Consider the following 22,594-nt stretch of genomic DNA (forward strand, 5'->3'; position numbering starts at 1 on the left):
ATGAATTCAGCAGAATTACAGGATAGGAAATTAACACTCAGAATTTAGTTGTATTTATATGAACAATCCGAAAGTTAAAAAAAGAAAAAAATCCTATTTGAAACAGCATTAAATAAATAAAATCACTTAGGAATAAACTTAACCAAGAAAATGAAAAACTTGTACACTGAAAACTATAGAACATTACTGAAAGAAGTTAAAGATACCAATAAATGGAAAGTCATTTGTGTTCATGGACTGGAAGACTTAACACTGTCACGATGTTAATACGACCAAAGCAATCTATAGATTCAATGCAATCCTTATCAAAATCCCAAGGACATGGACTTTTTTTGCAGAAATAAAATCCATCCTAAGATTCATGGTATCCCAAAGGATCCTAAATAGTCAAAACTATCTTGAAAAAGAAAAACAAAGTTGGAGGACTCATGTTTCCTGATTTCAAAACTTATTACAAAGCTACAATATCAGAGCGTGGTATTGGCACAAAGACAGATATACAGACCAATGGAGGAAAAGAGAGTTCAGAAATAAAACTTTACGTATATGGTCAGATGATTTTGACAAGAGAACCAATAACATCCAATGGGGAAAGGACAGTCTCTTCAACAAATGGTGCTGGGAAAACTGGATACCCATATGCAAATGAAGCTAGGTCCTTATACCACACAGAAACATTGACTCAAAATGGATTAAAGGCAGACCAAGAGCTGAAACTATAAAACTTAAACACTGAATTTGACAAGGATTTCTTAAGAAAAAAATAGAAAAAGTGGACTTTATAAAAATTGAAAAAGTTTGTACATCAGAAGACAACACAGTTGGGAGAAAATAGTTGCAAGTCATATATCTGATAAGGCATCTATATCCAGTAAATGGAGAGAAATCTCACAACTCAACAACAAAATAAGCAAACTAATTAAAAAATGGGCAAGGATGTACGACATTTCTCTAAAGACAACATACAGATGGCCAGTATGCACATGAAAAGACGCTCAACATCACTAATCATTAGGGAAATGAAAATCAAAATTGCAATGAGATACTACTTCATGGTCACAAGGATGGCTATTGCAAAATAAAGACAGAAACAAAACAGTACTAGTGTTGGCAAGCCATGCAGAGAAACTAGAACCTTGTGCACTCTTGGGAACCACTATGGAAAACGGTACGTTACACTACAAGAGTTACCATATGACCCAGCAATTCTGCTTCTTGGTATATATCCAAAGGAATCAAAAGCAAGGTCTTGAAGAAAGATTGGTACACCCATGTTCATTGTAGCATTATTCCCAATGGCTAAAATGTGGAGGCCACCCAAGTGTCCACTGACAGATGAACAAACAAAAAGTGTATATACCATATACATACAATAGAATACTATTCAGCTTTAAAAAAGAAGGAAATTCTGACACATGCTACAACATGGATGAACCCTGAGGATATCATAAGCTAGTCACATAAAGACAAATATTATACAATTCCACTTATATGCAGTTCCTAGAGGAGTCAAACCTATAGAGACAGAAGGCAGAATGGTGGGTGCCAGAGGCTGGGGAGAAGGGGTGATGGGGAAGTTGCTTTTCTTCAACCAGGGATCAAACCCGTGCCTCGTGCAGTGGAAGTGCTGCATCTTAACCACTGGACTACCAAGGAAGTCCGGTGAATGTGTTTATTAATGCCACTGAACTGTACACTTACAAGTGGCTAAGATGGTAAATTTTATATAATGCATATTTCACCATAATAATAATAAAAATAAAAGGGAAAAAACCAAAGACAGGATTTACCATGATAGAAAACTAAAGGGGGCTCCATGGCTGGCAGCAAGTGGGGATGTGCAGGGCTGCTGCGTGCTGCCAGCGCCTGTCTGCTGTCCGGGTGACACTGCAATGCTGTGGGCCTCACCTCACCCCACTGAGCTGGGTGTTATGTGGCAGGCCCTACCCACCCAGTGCCTCTCCTCTGTCCCTGGCTGCTGTCAGCCCCCGGGAGCAGTGGTCAGGCAGCAGGGTGTACTCTAACCTCGGACTCATTTCACTGCCTCTAAAAGAGTCCTAGGGATGCACCCAGCAAAGGCTGTGGATCCTGGTGGGACAAGAGAAGACATGCTGTTGGACCAATCTGCACACAAGCTCTGACACCCTGGCTGTCGTGTTCAGTGGTCTTTACCCAAGAACCAAAAATGTGGCAAGGACCACAGTGAGACTGACAAGCCCCCTAACACAGCAGCAGTTAAGACCCCCTCCAAATGCCCAGCCCCCTCACGCCTACCTGGAAGCATCTCGTCAAAGTTGGACCTGGCCTCGGGGTGCCGCAGCAGGGACTTCGGGGTGAAGATGATGAGCTGAAACACAGAAGCACAGGCTCATGACAGACCAGGTTCTAAGTATTCCAGAAGGAGGGCAGCAAGGGGCTGCCCAGGCCCATCTCCAGAGCAGGCCCTCCTGCTGCCCTCCTGGCTCTATAGTCAGGAGGAGTGCAGGTCTGAGGCGAAAAGAGGAAACAGGATGATGCTGTTTGCCCCTGGGCTCTCCTCCTGTGCCCTGAGATGTTGGGCTCTGCTCAGCTAGGCACCCTCTCCTCCAGGGCCCGCCCCAGTCTGCTCAGAAGCCTTGGCACCGCTACCCTATACCTGGGAAAGACACCCGAGCCTTTCCTGGGTGTCCCTGCCTGTGGCCAGGGCTGCCCTGCTCCATGGGCCTGACCGGCCCTGCACGGTTACCGGCAGCAGCAGGAAGCATTCTCCCCTTGGACCCTTCACACACACGCCCACTCACCCTTCAACACCCTGCCCAGGAGCCTGCTTCCTGAGGACCCTCTGTTCCTTGGCCCCCGAGGTGGGGCTCACCTCTCCTCCAAGCTCAACACACTACCTACAACCACCCGCTCACATGTTCATCCTCCCATTGGGCTGGGGCCCTGGAGTCCTCAGGCCAGGCCTCTCTGAGCAGGGACACCCCCAACTGACCGGCTTCCGGAAGGGCAGGAGAATCTGGCGACGTAGCACGTGGAAGAAGTTGCCAGGGGTAGAGCAGTTGACAACAACCCAGTTGCAATCATACAGCTGATTTATGTCAAAGTTGGCTTCCTTAAGGTCCTATAGCAAAGAGGTAGAAGGCCAGAGGCCCAATGGCTCTAAGCACCCTGCTGTGGGAGGCACTGAGGCAGACAACTTCAGAAGGCCCCGGGTCCCAGCCTTAGGCACCTCAGCTCCCTCTGAGATGCATGCAAAGGGGACACAGACAGAGCTCAGCCAGCCAGCTCTAAGCTCTGAATGGAATTCTCAGTCCCACATTTATCCCTATGTCTCTGAAAACTACTGCCTGGCCTAGGACAGACACAGGGTCTAGCTAAAACCAATTCAGATTTTCCTTAGAAACTGACTCCCAGTAATTTCCTCTCAGCTCTTGAAGTTTCACTAAAATCACCCCAGAGTTCTTTCCTCTAAAATGTCTCCTTGGGGAACTCCCTGGCGGTCCAGTGGTTAGGACTCTGAGCTGTCACTCCCGAGCGCGCAGGTTCAATCCCTGGCCAGGGAACTAAGATCATGAAAGCTGCAATAAATAACTTGCCTGAATCAAAACACAGACAGTATTACTCCTAAAAGCTTCTGCTGCAGGAAGCAGCCTGGTACTGTCTTCTATGCTCTGAAGAGGCCTCTCATTTCCAGGACACAAGCAGGCTTGGGCCCACCTATGACTCCTGAGAGGGACAGATCAGTGGTACCTTCAGAGGTGCCCACAGATGCCCAGGTGGTGGCTACTTACCGGCAGGACGTCTGGATCATCATTGCACATCTGCAGGAACCTCTCTGGCCTGGCGGAGGAATGTTCCGGGCCCTGGAACCAGACACACAAGTTACAAATCAGGAGCTTCCTCCATTCTGACAGCTGCATTCAGTACTTCTCTTCCTCAACCAACTTGCTCATTTCTGGTCTGAAAAACACCAAGTTATCTCTTTCCTGCCAACAGTTTAATTCCTTCTCCTCCTGCCTATGGAGTGGAGGAGGAGTTTCCACATCAGGACAGGGCCGAGTATTCCTGGCTCCTCATGACTTCCAAACTGGAGTGTTAAGAAAACCCCTCACAGGGCCTGGGGGAGGAGAGAGGGAGAGCACGGGGACTGCCTGAAGCTGAGCGGGCCCCAGCCACACCCCCACTTCTTATCCAGAACTGAGCAGGACCTGCCTCTTGCCTCCAAGGAGGTGGGGAACACCAGCAGAGCCTGCACCGTGCCAGTCTCGGGACCAGGGTCCCAGGCAGGCCCTTCCTAGGTCTGCCAGGGAAGGGGTGGGGGGCTCACCATGCCCTCCATGCCGTGGGGCAGCAGCAGCACGATGCCGTTCTGCCGCACCCACTTGGCTTGTCCCGGGCAGATGAACTGGTCGATGATGCACTGGGCCGTGTTATGGAAGTCACCAAACTGGGCCTCCCAGAGGACCAGGGCGTTAGGACTGGCCATGGCAAAACCCAGCTCAAAGCCTGCAGAGCAGGAGGAAGGGAGGAGACCGGACAGCAGTCAGCTGGTGGGTGGGAAGGGGAGGTGGGGAGGAGGGGGTGGTCGGGGAAGCAGTGGGGAGAGGGTGGCTGGGGAGGACAGGGAGGAGGGCCTCGCGGGCCCTAGTGCTCACCCAGGACCCCGTACTCGGACAGTGAGCTGTTGCACACGGTGTAGGGGGCCTGGTTGGGCCAGAGGTGGTTCATGGGGATGCAGGTTCTCTTGTCCACGTTCTGGTCGTGCAGGACATGGTGGCGATGGCTGCGGCAGAACAGCACAGATTAGCAGGCAGGAGCTGGCCCTGCACGCGGCTCAGACTAGACCCCACGCACAGCCGCTGCTGGGGGCACAAAGCCTCATTCTTAACAAAAGCATCTAATCAGAGCAGGAATAGGGTGCTTCTGGGCCTGAGACAATGGGATCTAATGACTGCTTCCTGGCAGTGATTTTCATCTGGAAGACAAACACCACAGCCCTTCTTTTGCATCTCCTCCGCTCTGAAGGGCCCACAAGAACACCAAGGCCATTACCTAAAAGTGCCCCGCTCCACATCCTGGCCGCTCAGCCGGATATGGATACCCTCCTTCAGTAGGGAGCCAAAAGCCATGTACTCCGCCAGAGCCCAGTCCACAGTCCTGTTCTTCACCAGCTCCCCACGGGTCTTCAGGATCCGGCTCAGCCCTGCAGAGACAGACGGTGTTCACCAGCTGCCCCGAACACCCTCTTAGGACAAGAGCTCCCTGCGGGCCCAGCTTCTAGGGTCCAGAGTTGCCAGAAGAGTGGCAGACCAGGGAGGCTGTGACATCCCATGCCTTCATCCACTGCTCTGCTGGCTGAGGACCATGCCGGGGCAGGGGTGAGGAGACAGGCTACCCTCATCCAACCACCCTTGCACGGCCTTGAACAAGGCAGGAACCTGAGCCAGACGGGGACCAGTCTCAGGCCAGAAGGGAGTCAGCACTACTTCTGAAGGCCTGAGTGCTGGCCGAGGCGGGGCGGGGCAGGGCACCCTCACCTCCGTGAATGGTGAAATCCTCCACAGGCACGGAGCTGGCCACGTTCCCAATGTGTGTGAGAATGTCCTCCGTCAGGCCCGTGGAGGGGCAGGTCATGCTCCTCGGCTGCCCGTCCAGGGTGAAGAAGCCTGGGGCAGAAAGGGCAGGCTGACATAAGGAACCTTGGATGTGTGAAATGCTGCTGAGAGGTGGCCGAGATCTTCTTCCCTTGAGAGCGGCAGTCGGGGGTCCGATTCTGGGACCCATGGGGTGTGGGCGGAAGGGGTTCACCGGTGGCATGCCTCACTCACCAGGCCAGGGGGAGTCCAGCCAGTGCTTGATGTGCAAGATCTTTTCGTCCTTGGACCTGGTGAAGGCCTCCTCACAGATCTTGTCATACTTGGAGATCTCCTCCTAGAGGATCGGGCACAATGCAGCCGTCAGCACTGCCCTGCACAGGGCATGCCGGGCACCCAGCCAGCACACACCGAGCCAGGGCACACCAGCACCTTCCCGGTGCAGAGTCCCTCAGACCCCACGGACCCCTGGCTTCTCCTCCCAACACGCATCACCTCTGGGAGATCTGTGGGAAGCCTGGTAGTGTTTCCGTCCCAGCGGCTCCTTGTCCACTGCGGGCTGTGGGTCCTGCTCACCCTCCCTCCAGTCTTCCTGATGAACTGGTCCAGTTCTCGGGCTCTGAGCACAGCCCCAGGAGGACTGAGCCTGAGTGCCATCTTGGCACCTGCCCTGATCCCAGCACCAGCCTCACTCACAGGCCCCTGACTCTGCGTGCTCAGGACCTGCACTGCTCATCTTTCTCCATCACTCTGCATGGGCCTTTCCTCTCATGACCAGCCAGAGAGATCAGCTCGCAGAAGGCCTTTTACTGAGCTGGGTCCCTCACCACCCTCTCACCCCCTCACCCCTCTGCACTGGGCTCCGTGAGCCTCAGAGGCCAAGGTGAAGTCCTCTCAGGTCCCACCTCCCTCATGGAACTAACTCCTCAGTAGCCTGGACCTTCCAGGTTATGTGCTAAAATGCTGTAGTTGTAAATATTTCACACGTTCTCAATTGGATCCTAAGTGCTCTGCAGAAGTGAGCACTGGCCCTGTGGTGGGTCTTCTGTATCCCCCCTTGGCTCCGGAAAGACCCACGAGGACAGAGCCAGGTACGCACCTCGTACTCAGGCTGATTGACCACACCCTGCGACACCAGCAACTCTGCATACTTCTGTAGCACGGGCTTCTGTTTGCGGATCTGCTTGTACATCAGCGGCTGGGTGAACATGGGCTCATCCATCTCGTTGTGGCCGTTGCGCCGGTAACACACCTGGGCACACCGGGAGACCCCAGCATCAGGGACCATGTCGGTCAGGACCCAGGACCTATGAGGACCTGTCCCATTTCTCCTAGTTGACACCTCAGTTGACCTCCTCTAGAATTAGGGTCCTATCTCCCTCTCCTTCACACACTAGAGTTGCTTTGACTGTCCCCCGATGAAACAAGAATGACCTGGGACTATCTTGGGACAGGACCCCAATTACCTTCTTGCCCAGATTGGGGCAACCAAGCCAAAGACACAGGAGCTCTCGGGAGGGGAAGGGAGGTGTCCCCTGGCCCTAGGGAGCCCTAACCCCTCTCTCCAGGACACAGGCTAAGGTCACTCACCAGGTCCACCACCACATCCTTGTGGAAGGTGCTCCTCCACTCGGCTGCAACTTTGCACACATACATGACTGCCTCTGGGTCATCCGAGTTCACGTGGAAGATAGGGGCATTCACCACTCGGGCCACATCAGTGGGGTAGGGTGAGGAGCGCGCCATGCGCGGGTCTGTGGTGAAGCCGATCTGCAAGGGATAGGCAGCTTGGCCAGGGGGCTTGGCACACTGCTAAGCATTATCGGGACAGAAGTAGGGTGGGCCAGGGCAAGTCTACCCCCAGGTCAATGGCAGGGTGGGGACAGGGCTGGGGCGAGAGTGGATATGTCTGAGGGTGAGGGTGGGGCTAATGGCAGACAGGGCAGAGCCGAAGGCCACCTGCTGGAGGTCACTTGACTGCATGTGGCCTACTCTTGAGACAGTCCCTAAAGGGCTATTTAAAAAAATTTTTTTCTTTTTTCCTATTCTGGTAACAAAATTCATACCTGTTGAATAGAGTTTGGAAGAGAGTATGAAAAATTAAAATCATCTATATTCTACCAGTTTCAGTGTAAATATCTTGATGCCTTCCTTTCTAGATGTTTTCTTTGCATGCATACACATATCAATATAAATATAAAATTTCAGATCCTACTATTGCTGTAATTTTGTACTCTGTTCATTAACATGAGTATTTTTTCTTTGAAAAGAAAATTTAAAGGTCTCATCACTTAGATACATTAAAACTTAATCATATATTTGTAATTTTATAATCTGCATTTAAAACTTGTTTTTATGAACTAATTCAAACATCCAAAAAGTATGATACTACATGGCCCTGAAAGTAGAGGACATAGTTTCCACATGTTGCTATATGTATTCCATATGTCGGTAAACAATATATAGATATCTTAGGTTTGTTGTTGATGTTTAGTTGCTAAGTCGCATCCAACTCTTTGCAACCCCAGGGACAGTAGCCCGCTAGGCTCCTCTGACCATGGAATTCTCCAGGCAAGAGTAACAGGAGTGGATTGCCATTTCCTTCTCCAGGGGATCTTCCCAACCCAGGACTGTAACTCGAGTCTCCTGAATTGCAGGTGGATTCTTTACCACTGAGTCACCAGGGAAGCCCCTTCTTAGGCTTACTGATTATTAAAATTAAAAAGGCTTACTGATATCATTTCCAGTTCATGAAAAAGTTGGAAGCTACAGAGAACTCCCAGATTCTTTATTCAGATTCAACAATGATTCCCATTTTGCCCCTTTTATTATATACACTCTTTCCGTTACACACACGCACTCACACACACACACATTTTTTCTGAACCATTTTCAGGTAAGTTGTAGACCAAACGACTGTCCCTAGTCCTTAAAACACGGACACAGCCTTATCAGCCGTGGTACAGTTCTCAGTTCACGCAGTTTAATATTATAGAATATTGTTATAAGACCCCTCAGTATACACATTTCATCAATAGTCCTAATGATATACAGTCTTTCCTGCCTCAGCCTAGTACTCAATCCAACACTTCATTGTGCATTAGTTACCACCTCTCTGTGGTCTCCCTTAATCTGGAAGGCTCCTTACTTTTTTTGGTTTTCATAACAAACATTTTGGAAGAGTATCTCCATGTCTTTTAAACTATAGAGGTATACATTCTCTGTACCTTACATATGGTAGCATATTCTTTATGTGGTACAGATTCTTTGCAACTTGCTTTCTGTTCAAATTTATATTCATGGTTCATCCAGGTTGAAACATGGACCTCTCCTTTCCTAGCAGAGCTTGGTGAAATCTAAGTACTAAATGGTACCACAGTTCATTTATCCATTCTCCTGTCGGTGGATGTTGTTTCCAACTTATGATTAATACACTGTTACTGTACACATTTCTACACCGGTTTTCTCCAGCAAACACTTGAGTTATCTGCAGTCCTCCTAGGAAGGGAAAACTAAGCCACAGGGTCTGAGCTCTACACCCAAATACCCTCAAGCACTCTCCTACATGGCTGGGCCATGCAGCCTTCCCCAGCAGCAAGGGTGCCCTGCATTTTCACTCACCATACTGCTAATGTTTCACCAGGATATTAAATATTTTAATGATTATGTAATACTGTTTCCTACAGTTTTGCCAAAATTTATACAAAGACTCGTTGGTTTTGATAAACATTCTTATACAAAAATAGTTTGTATCTGATGGCTTCCTTAGGAGAAAAATGTAGAAGGGGAAATCCTAGGTGTGTTCTTAGAGAAATGAGAGCCTCAGCCAAGCAGGCCTCTCTTTTCCTGCTACAGATCTTCTTAACTGACCCCACATCATGACAGATGGTACCAAAACCAGCAGAAAGACTAAAAAAAAATTAGTAAAACTGTAGGTTTTTACAGAAGTTTGAGAGTTCTTTATTTATGATGAATTGCTTTTACATAAACTCCTTTATCACACTGACTAAAGAAAAGATTAGAACTAGCCAGACACCGATGAGAACATTAAAAAATGATGTACCAGCGAGAATTCTGAAAAACACTTACAGAGACCATGCACAATCCCATGGTCTATCTGGGACTCCCCACAGGGAGATGTGGGTAGGCACCAGGTAAGATAGGAATCATAGCATGCACGTTATAGCTAGAACCTCACAGAAAGTGAACTGCTTCAAAGTTTTGAGGTCTCAGTCCCCCAGAGGCCCTCCTCAATATCTGCCACTGTTACTGACTTCTGTATCTTTAAGCACACACAGATAGAGCTGTACTCCACATTCTGCTCTACTTCGCCCCTCCCCCCATTTAATATATCTTACAGATGATTTCAACAGTATAAACAGATCCATTCTTTCACATGGCTTTTATTACACTGTGGTTGCTGTTAACTTACATTAGTGCTTATTTATGCGTGTGTGCTAAGTCAATTCAGTCATGTCTGACTCTTTGCGACCCCACGGACTGTGGCCCACCTAGCTCCTCTATCTATGGGATTCTCCAGGCAAGAATACTGAAGTGGGTTGCCATGCCCTCCTCCAGGGGATCTTCCCAACCCAAGGATGGAACCTGTGTCTATTATGTCTCCTGCAATGGCAGGTGGGTTCATTACCACTAGCACCACCAGTCTCTATTCTAAACACTCTATGTATATGTATACTGATTTATATGTATTAATTCATTAAAGCTTTGTGACACATGTATAGATCTATCATAAATTACTTACCAGCTCCCTACTGATGAAGTGGTACAAGTTTTGGTTTCCAGTCTTGCTGCAGCATTGTGGGGGCATCCCCACAATGCCCCTCCATATGATTATTTATTTCAGCTTTACATATTTACATCTTTCTTCCAGTTTCATTGAGATATTAATTGTGCAGCATGATACACACACACACACACACATATTGTGACTGAACTGTACGGCTTACAGGATCTTAGTTCCCCGACCAGGGACTGAACTTGTGCCCCCCTGGAGTGGAAGCGTGGGGTCTCAACCACTGGACTGCCAGGGAAATCCCCTAGACAAAATTTTAAAAGTATTTGGCACCTCTCCTGCTTGCCAGGATCCATAAGAGATTACCAAATAGATTCTGCCATCAGAATATATAATCCAAAAAAAAAAAATCTCCTGAGATGAAATTCATCTGACTCTGGAGACTACATATAGAAAAACTTTTCTCTTAAAAACAAACAAACAAAGAAAAAAAACCCTCCCTGTGTCTTGGGGCTTCCAATCCCTTTGAATAATCTTTGCTCTACTGTTTCCAGACTGAAGACCATGCTGCTGGCAACTCAGTTCCTACCCAACAAGGACTAAAGACTATCTGTCGGTGGTCATCTGAACAAAACACAGTGCAGCGATGCATTGTTTTTTAGACCTTTCTCTTTCTTTGGCGTTTTTCTAATACTGTTTTTTAAAAGAAGCAATTCAAGTATCAACTCTCAAGCAAGCTATTCAACTCTCTGCTCAATTTTCTCCTGTGTAAAATGGGAATGATAGCACCTACCACATGGGTAAGACAGGGATCATGCTTTAAGTTAGAGGATATGAAGTCACTAATTTAGTCTGGCACATGGTAGGCACTCAACAAGCAGTAGCTGTTATATTGTGTGTTACATTCATCCTTAATGCTCCTTGTCTTGTTTGTATTTGACATTGTACACTTTAAGTTCTTGGGCATTCACTATGTACTGATTACCACATTTACTTTCATGTTTAAATTTTCCCTTCTTCCTGTCTATTTCTTGCTGGGACAGTTGCAACTATTTGTCTTCCTCTAACTCATTCCACATATATCAACAAACCATCTTCATAAATCAAACTGTCTCGTCACTTCCTGGCTTTGGTCCTCCGAGGGCCTCTCAACACATCTGGAGTTAGACCCTCTTTCTTGGGGGCCATGCAGAAGCAGCTGGTGGCTGCTTTCTCTCAAAAAAACCCCTCAAACCTTAGATGTGACAGCCTCATCACCTCCCTTGGACAGAGGGGACCCTTCCCTGACTTGCTCCTGCCCCCTAACATTTGCCTACTTGACCTTGCATTTCCACCTAAAGGTCAAATCCTCAGAGAAACATCTGCAGGCTAACCCAGTAGCTGGTAGGCCCCCTGCCCCCTCACCCAGAACGATAAGCTCTATAATGACAGGGAACGCGCCCTTTCTCTGCCTGTTACCTGACACAGTGCCAGGACTTAAAGGAACTCAAGTATCTGTTATATCAAAGTTCACACAAGTTGGTGAGATGAACTCTTGGATGCATGGCACAGGAAATAACAGATATAAACTATGTTATATGTTTTAGAGTTGGACAGAGATATTTACTTATAAGAATGTTCAACAAGCATTATTTAAAACTGTGAAAAGTGAGAATCTTAATTAAAAGTCTAACAACACAGCAATATGTTTTATGAAACAACCTATAATGTATATTGTCATCAAAATTAATATTTTAAGAGTATGTAATGACATGAGAAAACACTGTAGTAAATAAGAAGTGGATGTAAAACTGTGCATATAGAACCCCAGTTTCTTAAGAAAGAAAAGCCATCCAAATGCTTGTGGGTCTAGTAGAAAATATTCTAAAATAATATCATGCTCTTAAAACAGCATAATTAACATCTCTCTACTTTAAAGAAAGTATCCTGTTTGTCCAAGTTTATTAATCAGAAAACAAAAAATGTACTAAATGATAAGAAGATGTCCCTCTAAGTAAGACTGACGTGAGCACAGAAGCCTCAGGACAAAGTCTAACTGCTGATGTGGCCTCCTTAGCCTTCTCTGCTGCAAAGATCCCAGGGCCACCCAGGTTACCTGGTTGTTGACGACCACGTGGACAGTGCCATGAGTCGTGTAAGACGGCAGGTCACTCAGGTGGAAGGTCTCATAAACGATGCCCTGGCCAGCAAATGCGGCGTCCCCATGCAGAAGGATGGACATGACCTACAGACAGGCAAAGGAGAACCCAAATCTGACGTGGTCCTGACCACCGTGTCCACAAGGCACGTGGAGAGTACGTCATGATCCACTTTTCAAAAAACGATGTAGTATTTGTTTTTGGCTGTGCTGGGTCATTGCTGCTGTGTGGGAGTGACTTTCTAGTTGTGGTGCACGGGCTTTTCACTGCGGTGGCTTCTCTTGTTGCAAAACACGGACTCTATGGCACAAGGGCTCAGCAGTCATGGCTCCTGGGCTCTAGAGCATAGGCTCAGTAGTTGGCACACAGGCTTAAATGCTCTGCGGCATGTGGGATATTCCCGGCCCAGGGACCGAACCCATGTCTCCTGCACTGCAAGTGGATTCTTTACCACTGAGCCACCAGAGAAGCCCCAAAATGATGTATTTTGAGATCATTTAAAACTTAGAAAGAAAAGGGCAGGAAAGCACAAAGACCCCCAGGCCCCTCCCAGCCCCTCTCCCCTGTGATGTGTTCCAGGTGGTGCGCGCCATGTCTGCACACCCACCACCCTACCACCATCTGCAAAGCCAATGCCCACTGCCCCTGAACCCACCACGCAGGGCCCTTTCATAAGGAAAGCAATGCTGGCCCAGAGCCCATCCTCCCCAGGTCCCATGCAGACGTGCTCTCAGGACCACGCCTCTTCAGCTTCTCTGATCTGGAGCAGCCCCTTATCTCTCCCATCTCCACATTCTGGACAGGCCTTGGGCTCCAACGGTCCTTCGTGAACAGACTCAGGAATGGCACATGCCACACCTGGGACACCCGAGGTGGCCTGCCCCTTTTGAATGCAGACAGGTAGTTGTCCAGGTTTCTCCCTTTAAACTCACCATTTCTCCTCAGTAAGCAGCACAGTGAGGAGAACCTTTACATCCTGCTCCTCACCACACCCCCACCCACCCAGCAGCCTCTGTGGCACCTCCTAGATGCTGCCAGGTGTCACCCCTACCTTTATGCACTCGTGTTACGTAATAGCGTTCTCTGCTCAACCTTTATTTGTATTAATATGTGCTCACGGATTCCTGTTGTATTCAATGGGCTGTAACTGACTAGTTTCAGTAGTTACTTTGACACTCACATCGTCCTGGACTTGGTGTGGGAGCCCCATGCCGTCTAAACAGGCTCCAGGGTTCATGGTGGGGGTGGCTCCCCGCTTTCTGGCACAAGAGCTTCTCAGACTCCTGCCCAGCCCTGGAATCGGACATTTCTCTAAGGAGCCTGGTTCCTTCAGTGGAGGATCACATTTAAGACTATTTGTGTGCTCATCACTACTAGAACACCATCACTTCTAGGCTCTTTCAGCCCAGAGCCAAAAAATGGATACTCAGTTCACGTACAGAGATTTCTAAATTTATACACTGTATAACTACAACACCTCCAATTCCAATCCTTTTTCTGTGCCTTCCTCCTTCCACATCTATAAACACCTCCTGCACCGTGAGACTCACTCGCACTGTCCTCTACATTACCTGCTGGCTTGGTGCCCCCGTGACCCCACCACCCCTACTCGTTGATGCCCTCTTGCTGGGTGTCCTCAGCTCCTGTCACTTCCCTGGTTCTCACGCCAGGAAGGGAAGGTCCATGTGCTCTTCAGAGACAAAATCTAGATTCTTTTTGTAGCAGACCCCATGTGTCCTGCCATGGTGGCTGCAGGAGCGCTCTCTAGGACAGGCAGAAATAGACACAAGTGCTGGGTTTGACAGGGACCACCTCAGAGGACGGAAGCTTTGCCAGGTCCCAAACAGCCGGGGGACACAGAGCCTCTCCTGATCACCAGGGTGCAGGCTGCTTCTCTGCAGAGCCTTCTCTATACAACCCTGGCCCCCTGCCTTTGGGCACTTCAGGCTAGCCTCCCCATCCTCTCGCCATTTCTCTTGATCTTCTGGTGAAGCTGTACTGGGCCACTCGCCAGGCTACCTGTCGTCCCTGTAGTCTCCAGCGTGCTACCGGCTGCTGAAATCATACTCCTACCTACTCCTTTCTGCCTGCAGCACTGGGGAGCTGTTTTCCCACATGAACGTCCCAAGGGCCAACCCTGAGCCAAGCTGGGTCAAGCTCAATCTTGCACCAGCTTACAGAACAACCTTGGCCACATTTATAGAAATTACATATTTTTTTTCTGAAACACTCAAGGTTATGTAACAAATACTCCAGCTTCCTGGATTCTGGGTTTAACAGAAATCAGGTAATTGCCTAGAGGTTTGTGATGAGTAGCAAGGACGGCAAGTGTGGAGGACTGGTGGGGTCTGACCCATCCACTGAGCAGGGCAAGGGTGGGTTCAGAGAGAAGGGTAAGGCTGGAGGCCTCTGGGCATGGGCCATTCACACTGGGCAGGGCACACCTGTAGACCGGGCACTCCCTCAGACAAGCACCTGGCGACCACATGGGGCTAACCAGCCTCTCCTGGCCTCACAGCATTGATTGCTGTGATCATCTGAAGCATGTTAGATATCCTCCATCGCTTTTGTCTAGTTATTTCATTACTTTTCAGGGTGTTTCCAGCATTCTGATCAAGCGATGCCTGAATGGCTGTGTGTCTATAATTTATGAATGTGAATATCATGTAATGTTTTCTGCCATCTTGTTCCCCTCCCCGGCCACAAAAGCCTTGGCAAGTGTCCCAGCCATGGACAGCAGAAATGCTGGAGGTACCAGTCACTGATGTTGCTCTCCTCCCCATCCTTCCCCCACCACAGTGTCACTGGTGGCCTCGGGGGCTGCACAGGAAGCCACTTTCTGCCTGTTTGGAGCTTCTGTGGCACCGTCCAGGCTCCCAAGCCCAGGGAAGTAACTCTCATGTCCCAACTTCCTCCCCACGGGCTATAAGCTTTCTCTGTGGTGCAGGAACCACTTCCTATTCCCAATGCCACCTCCGGCTGGGACCCCATTACCCTCAAACCATCCAAACACAGTATGAATAGAGTTACAGTGTCTTGAATTAAAGAACCTAGTAAACTAATAATTGGCTCCACCTCTAAAAAGTCTGAGGCTCACCAGGGCATCCTTCGGCCAGGCTGCCTCCCACCCACTTCCTCCCTGTTCTGCCCATAGCACCTCCCCCACCTGCCGCCATCTTTGTCCATCTTTCATCTCTGGGGAACATTCTTTTCTTCCCATCTACCTAAGTCCTGCTGTTTCTTTAATTAAATATGACAATTATCTGCTCTATCAATGAGAAGATTCGACTGCTTTTCATTCCACTTCCTTCCATACCCATGTATTCCTCTTCTGAAGTTCCTTACCAGTTAACCTGCAGTTTTACATCACAATGTGTATGTTCTATTAGCTTTCTCACATGTGACCCTGTTTCTAGGAAGAATAGATGCTTGAGAGCACGGTGGTGATGCTGACTTCAAACACGCCCCAGGATGCTCACACAGACACTACAGAAAGTTGATTTTCCTGATTGCTTGGCTTTGAGGTTGTCAATAGTAAGAACTATATAATTTGTAAAAGACAGACTTATACTTAGAGATCAAACAAGGACAGTTACAATCCATTGAGGATTTCTGTATACCAGCAGGCTGGCTAATCAATATTAAGCACTCACCATCACATATCTGGAAAATGCTGGTACTAGGGCCATCCAAACCTAGAGCTATTCTCCACCTCTGTACTAGGACAATCCAGACCTCGAGCTGTTCTCCATCTCTAAACGGTGCCACCCTAATACTGACTGGGCCATCTCTCCTATCTGTCAGCTTCACAATTCTTCCTTTAGGCTCACCCACACCTCTTCCTTAAGACCCTCTCCTCTTGTTCAATGACAAAACCTCTTTGATCATCATGATTATTTTGCAAGATTAGCTTCTCCACAGGTGTGATGACAACAAAAGCAAACTACTCCCCACCTAGCCCTGGTGGTCACAACTTGGGAGGAAGTGTATCTGTAACTGGGACTGGTTTACTATTGCTACTCTTTGGAAGTTCACTCAGAACATTTTGTTCAATTTCGGAAATGTGAGGTCTGAGGCATGCCTGTGGCTGTGAGCCTGTCCTGGACTGTCTGGCCTCAGGACTGCCCCTGGCCAGCTCAATTGTCTCACCTTCTTCCCCTCAGTGTCCCCGCAGTAAAACTGCTCAGCTTTGGTCTTGCCCATCACCACAGGATCGGCAGCCTCCAGGTGGGAAGGGTTTGCCACCAGCGACAGGGTGATGTTCCTGTCAGTCACACGGTTGATCCGCCGGTGATACATGCCCAGGTGGTACTTCACATCTCCAGAGCCCTGCCGGCACAAACGGTGAGGCTTTTACCGAGGCAGGGAGACGCTTACCCTCTGTGACAGCCCTGTCCTGTGTTACTTCTACACCCAGAACTCTCATTCCTAGAAGGATGGGAAGGCTTTTTCAAGAATGGCTCCACCCAGGGTACAAGCAGGAGGTCCCTCAACTAGAGGGCCACATCCCCACCCCCGGCAGGGAGAACTGTGGGGGCTGCCAGGCCTCTCATCTCTCTTTTCTGTGGGAGGTCAGCCACTGGCCACTTCCTTTTTTTGTGAGTGGTATAGAGGATCCTAGATCCCATAAGTCCTTCTGGAGAAATAAATGAAGTCAGGGTCTCGTGTGGGTTGGAGCTACACTAGTTTCTAAAAGAAATCAGGTATCTCACCTCATCAGCTGCCTCCAGCTTTGAGTCGAACTGACAGAAAATCTGCTCCAGCTCCTTCCTGATGACGTTCGCAAGCACATTCAGTCTCCCCCTGGACACATAGGAGTGAGCAGGGTCTGAGCTGGGCCCTGGGCAGCAGGCAATGCTGTTTTATCCCTTCTCCCCTGAGGTACAGGCAGTGCCTCAGTCTGCAGCCCAAGAGGAGCTGAGACGATAGCTGAGGGGGGACACTTGGCCTCTGCTTGCCTGGCATTCAAGGCCATGACGAGGTAGGAGGAAGAAAAGGAGAAAACAGAGAATGCTGCCAGCCTGCAGTGAATGCGCCATCCTCGGCCTCCTCAAGCTGAGGTCTCTGCTTTGTGTCACCAAGCCACCTTCCCTCTAGGTTAACCTCCCTCACCTGTGATCCCAACACGGTCATGAGGCCAAGATGTCTGTCTACAACCACCTATGGCCTCAAGTGTGACTGTGACTGCCCAATGAGGGGTTGCTGTGACGATGGTCGTCTGGGGGCAGGGATTAGGGTTACTGTATACCAGGCTTGCCCAGTGCCCCGCTTCTGTGCTCCAGATGCTCACAGGGTGGTCAGGTACCTGTGTGGCATCCCCATGATCACGTAGTCCACTCCGTTCTCACTGGACTTGTCAATGATGGTCTTGAGGGCAGGAATCAGTACCTCGCAGCCTTCCAGACCAAAGCGCTTCTCAGATGACCACTTCCGCTGCAGGAACTCCTCAAACCTGGACAGAAACTAAGCCACCCTGAAGAGGCATGTCAGCAGGGACAACCTTGCTCTCACAGAGCTGTGGCCATGCCCCAAACCCACCCAACCCCATCAACAGAGTGTACCACACAGACGGGACCAGTGCAGCCCTGTACCTGGTGGAGCGCACGAGCCGGGCCAGCAGGGTCCGCTTCTCCTCATTGGTGAACTGCATGACCCCAGGTGTCTCGAATTTCTGCCGGATCCACTGGCACTGCTCCAGGTCATTGATGAACATGAATTCTACCCCAATGTGCTGGCAGTAGGCCATCTATATTTAATGCACACACACAAACACACAATCAAGGGGATGGTCACCCAGGTATGTTGACTGCCCACTTAGCCAGAAGTCTGGGAGGAACAGGTGGCCTCCACTTCAGATGCAGCAGAGCTAGCATCCGTGACCTGGGGCACCAGGCCTGGGCCCGCGACCTCCTCTCACTCTGAACTTGGCCATGAAATGCTTCCTCCACGTAGCATGGAGCCTAGTGGGCAGGGAGGGGAGAGTGAGAACCCCCCGCGTCAAGGTATGCTCCTTTCATGGTGGGAGGACAGAATCACCATCCCGGGGACAAGGAAGCTGCTGGGCAAGGCAGCTTCTCTGACCTCAAGGTCAGACTGTGCCCAGCACTGTGAGAAAAAAAGGCCCTGTGGCGCTGGTGGATATCACAGCTCAAAGGCCACTTAACTGTAGCGGGCTTTCAAATTCTACATTCTTCTTTTAACAATTGACTCCTCTTGGGGATATCAGGTTCTACAGAAGCATGACTGCACATATACAAAAGAAAGGGTCCTGAACAGAGTAGGCACTTCGTGACACCACTCACATGTCACAGCTGGGAAGGAGGCCGTGCGTCCTGTTGAAAGCCTAGGGTGACCTGGGCAGTATGCATGCCAGGAAATCAGAGTGAGAGAAAATAGGAAAGGCACGGGAGAGTCGAGTGTCAGAGAGGCAGCCCTCTGGGAACCCCTCATGGGGACTGTGCTGAGCAGTCTCTGGCAGGGTACTGGGCTGAACTGAGGGCCCTCTCTCGTCTCTTCTGACACTGACCAGACAGAGGCACCTGCTGGGGAGCCATCTGGAGGGGCCCACACAGCCTTCCTGAGCCAAGTAATCAGCATTTCTCTCCCCTCATCACCTGCTGGCTGTCCTGGGCTCAGAATGAGGGGCCAAGAGCAAACCCCAATCAGTGTTGGAATTAAAGAAGATATGCCCTGATGTGCCACTAAATCTTAATTAATATTTTGGCCATGCCACACAGCTTGCGGTATCTCAGTTCTCCAACCAGGGATCAAACCGTGGCCACGGTAGTGACAGTGCTGAAGGCTAACCACTAAGCCACCAGGAAACACCCAACAGTAAGTTTTAGGGCCCACAAATGCCCTTGCGTGCCTTTGCAGCAGCCATGCTGACTGAGCATGCTGGGTTCTGCTTGGTGGTTCTGTTTGTGACCCTCTTTGGTTTTCACAACTAACATGGAAACTGGCCGGCACGGTGTAGGGTAAAGATGCGCCTGGGATCCCAGTGGTGGGCCCAGACCTGACACCAGGTCCCTGCTCTCTTACTCCCGCCTTCTAGAGCAGGGGTGAGCACCTCTGCACCTTAGCTCTGTGATAATGAAACAAAGGGACATTTGCCTGAACTCAAATAAAGGCCAACCACAACACTCTCGCTATCACCCTAGCCAAGAGATGAAAAGAGGAAATGGAGCTGGGAAAGACCTTAATGTTTAAGGTATTTTCACTAACCCCAAACCCTATTTCCCTGATGATACTTCACATGATAAACTGGGAACTTCTAAACTGGATATACAAGAAGCCCAGGGATGGGGTGTGAGGGCCTGCCTACCCTGACTTCAGAGCCAGGGGGGATCACCACTTCCACCTGAGCTGTATAGCTCCCTGATCTACTGAGCTGCAGAAGATGGCATATTTCTGCACAAACACACTTGAGAAAACACAGCCCAGACACAAAGTTTGTAAACATGAACCTGGAACCTTCTTCCATGAGCTTAAAATGGATGAGTCTTCCTTGGGACCCAAGTTTGAGTTGCAAGCCTAGAAGAGAGGAAAGGAAGGGGTGGAAGGAGACAGGAGGGGTGAGGAAGAGGGAGAAGGAAGGGAAAGGTAGAGGGAAGGGAGGGGGGAGGGGGGCTCCCTCCTCATCTTTACACACTGAGGCAGGAGAACCCCGCCCATGCTCCTTACACCTGACTTATGTCTGATGGGGCAATATTTCCACTACTGAACAATTGAAAGCTCAAAGGAAACTATTAGGTCAAAAACAGTATGCTTCCATCATTACCAACATGAATTCAGCTATTAACTTGGAACACACAGTTACTGGGCTCCTGGATCATGTTTTGTCTTTCTTGTCTTGGCTCAGTCCCCAGAAGGGAAGGGCAGGGAGTTTTAGGTGCTGACTCTTAACTTCTCTACCTTAAGAAGACAAGAAATTGCACTTGTTCTAAATTTTCAAAGAGCTACAAGTTGACTATTATGTCACGGGACCAAGACCACACTGAGTTCTGTCAGGTCACATGGCAGCCTAGTATATGCACATATCACGTGTAAACATACCTAACACACCATCGTCGGGTAACTTTACACAATATCTGTAAACCATGAGAATGAGGTATTCCATGCTAGCACAAGTTGGAATGGGAGGCTTTCTTGGAAGAGCCCTGGACGTGGGGCCCTCTGGGGACAGGGGTGCTATGGCTGGGACCCCTAGAGTACAGGCCCAACTGTCCCACAAGAGCCCAACTCCTGGGCTCTGGCACTGACTGAAATGAGAGCTGAGCAGGGCTCTCTGCCCCTTTCAAATGCTCGGATCAGGACAAAGGGAGACTCAAGCAGTCGCCTGCAAACACAGCTATGTGTCCCAATCTCTAGGAGATTTGTAAAAATGCATATTTCCAGGCTCCAAAACCAGAACTGACTCAATTGGTTGTGGGTGGGCCAGGGCTTTCCCTAGGTGTTTCTATTCAAGCAGGCTTGCAAATAGCAGTCTTTGTTTACCTAATGCTTTAGGACACATTTTTTTTAAGTCTTAGAAGCAAATTCTGCCTTTTGTTTTTATGGTTGATTGTAAAAATACAAAAACATGGATTTTCATCAATAAAATGGCAAAAAAAAAAGTTTCCTCCCTTACATTAAAAAAAATATATAGGATCAAGGGAAAGAAAACCACTTAGTTCGGAGGCTTCCACAAGTTTTCACAAGTTCCCTGGAGCTTTCGGGAAACAGCCCAGCTTTCTCACCTCCAGGCGTCGGATGATCTCTCGCAGAGGAAGAGCGGACTCCTGCCCTCCAATGAACGTGGTGGTGGGCAGGTGGAAGACCTTGTCCAGGTCAGACTCATCCAGACCGTAGAATCCTGCGTGGGGGAGGAGAGAGGGGCACAGCCACACGGGGGCCACAGTTTAGGAAAAGGGGAAGGGACTCCCCAGAGGAGAGAAAAGAGAACAGAAAAATCATAAAACCTCTGTTATATGTGAAAATAAATACTATCTTATAGCCAGAGACACAAACTTAAGCAACAAACCAAGCTGAGTATATTACTGGCATCATAGGAAAATGAGAATAAAGTTCATATTACACATATATTAGTCCAGTGCACCAATTATTCATAATTTAGAAACAAGTGTATTTCAAGGTCCCAAAGACACAAAGCAGTTTAGGTTTGAAAAGGCATTAGGTAAGTCAATCAGAAAGCAAATGAAAAATAGTTAAGGAGAAAATTCAAGTAGAAAATGAGGAACTGGATTAGAACTAGGTCACCTATGTCTTAATGGCAAGAACATTTGTTGGTGGTGAGTGACAGGAAGCTAGGAGACTGAGAAGTGAGGGACAGTCACCAAGAAGCCAAGGGGCCTGCAGGGAGAGCTGCCGGGCAGCAGGGCAGAGGCTCCCACAGCCATCTGATGAAGGATGGCGCCTTCTCCTGGAAGAACTCCCAACTGCACATAAAGAACCATTCTCCAAACAGCACTTGGCATTCACAGATCTGATGCTCGTTCTCCCCAGTCCAATACTGACACATATGTACTGACTAATCGCTAAAGAATTTACTGTATCACTGACTATCACCGAATCATCATTGCTATCTGCTGAGCACCACGAGCATGGTGCCTCTCCATCTGAAAGCATATTTCAAGCTGATAAACACATGGTTCAGGGGCTTTTTCCCAGGCATCACACGCTTGTTTCATGTTGCAGTAATTATCAAAGGGGAAGAGACCTGGAGGAAAACTGTCAGGGGGCACTACCTTAGGCACCCTACCCCTAGAACACTGGCTGGAGTGAGGAAAGCTGCAGTTCACAATCCCAGACTTCATGAAACATGAAGCTCTAACCGAGCACCCACAGTCTCCAACACCTCACTGCAAGGTAAGACATTCTCCCATTTCTTGACCTAATTAAGTGTAAATAAGAAACACGGCCCAGTAAGGGACTCAAGCAGGTGCCTGCAAACACAGCTGTGTATCCAAATCTCTGGAGAATCTGGGAAAGTTGTAAAAATGCATATTTCCATGTTCTAATGCCAGACCTTGACTCAACTGGTCATGGGTGGGCCATGAAGCTCCCTTTCCTAAGCTGGGTTGGGAATGACAACCTTTGTTCATCTAATGCTCTTGGGAATGACTACCTTG

The 22,594-nt window shown here is 48.9% G+C and overlaps 1 protein-coding gene across 4 annotated transcripts in view; it reads right to left on the bottom strand.

The window, feature by feature from the left end:
- OGDH (oxoglutarate dehydrogenase) overlaps window positions 1-22,594 on the bottom strand; it is a 67,504-nt gene that overhangs the window by 2,491 nt on the left and 42,419 nt on the right. For all 4 annotated transcript variants that reach the window (XM_043871861.1, XM_043871863.1, XM_043871864.1 and 1 more), the window contains 16 exons: window positions 21,203-21,318; window positions 18,056-18,210; window positions 17,770-17,916; window positions 17,177-17,267; window positions 16,614-16,793; window positions 12,422-12,550; window positions 7,164-7,343; window positions 6,673-6,825; window positions 5,808-5,910; window positions 5,517-5,645; window positions 5,032-5,182; window positions 4,635-4,762; window positions 4,307-4,485; window positions 3,771-3,842; window positions 2,972-3,100; window positions 2,275-2,347 (listed from right to left, as the gene is read on the bottom strand). In XM_043871861.1, the coding sequence (XP_043727796.1) occupies window positions 2,275-2,347; window positions 2,972-3,100; window positions 3,771-3,842; window positions 4,307-4,485; window positions 4,635-4,762; window positions 5,032-5,182; window positions 5,517-5,645; window positions 5,808-5,910; window positions 6,673-6,825; window positions 7,164-7,343; window positions 12,422-12,550; window positions 16,614-16,793; window positions 17,177-17,267; window positions 17,770-17,916; window positions 18,056-18,210; window positions 21,203-21,318 (2,115 nt within the window). The remainder of the gene's footprint in view (window positions 1-2,274; window positions 2,348-2,971; window positions 3,101-3,770; window positions 3,843-4,306; window positions 4,486-4,634; window positions 4,763-5,031; window positions 5,183-5,516; window positions 5,646-5,807; window positions 5,911-6,672; window positions 6,826-7,163; window positions 7,344-12,421; window positions 12,551-16,613; window positions 16,794-17,176; window positions 17,268-17,769; window positions 17,917-18,055; window positions 18,211-21,202; window positions 21,319-22,594) is intronic.

Source organism: Cervus elaphus, chromosome 18 (genome assembly GCF_910594005.1).
Source record: "Cervus elaphus chromosome 18, mCerEla1.1, whole genome shotgun sequence".
NCBI classification, from domain to species: Eukaryota; Metazoa; Chordata; class Mammalia; order Artiodactyla; family Cervidae; genus Cervus; species Cervus elaphus.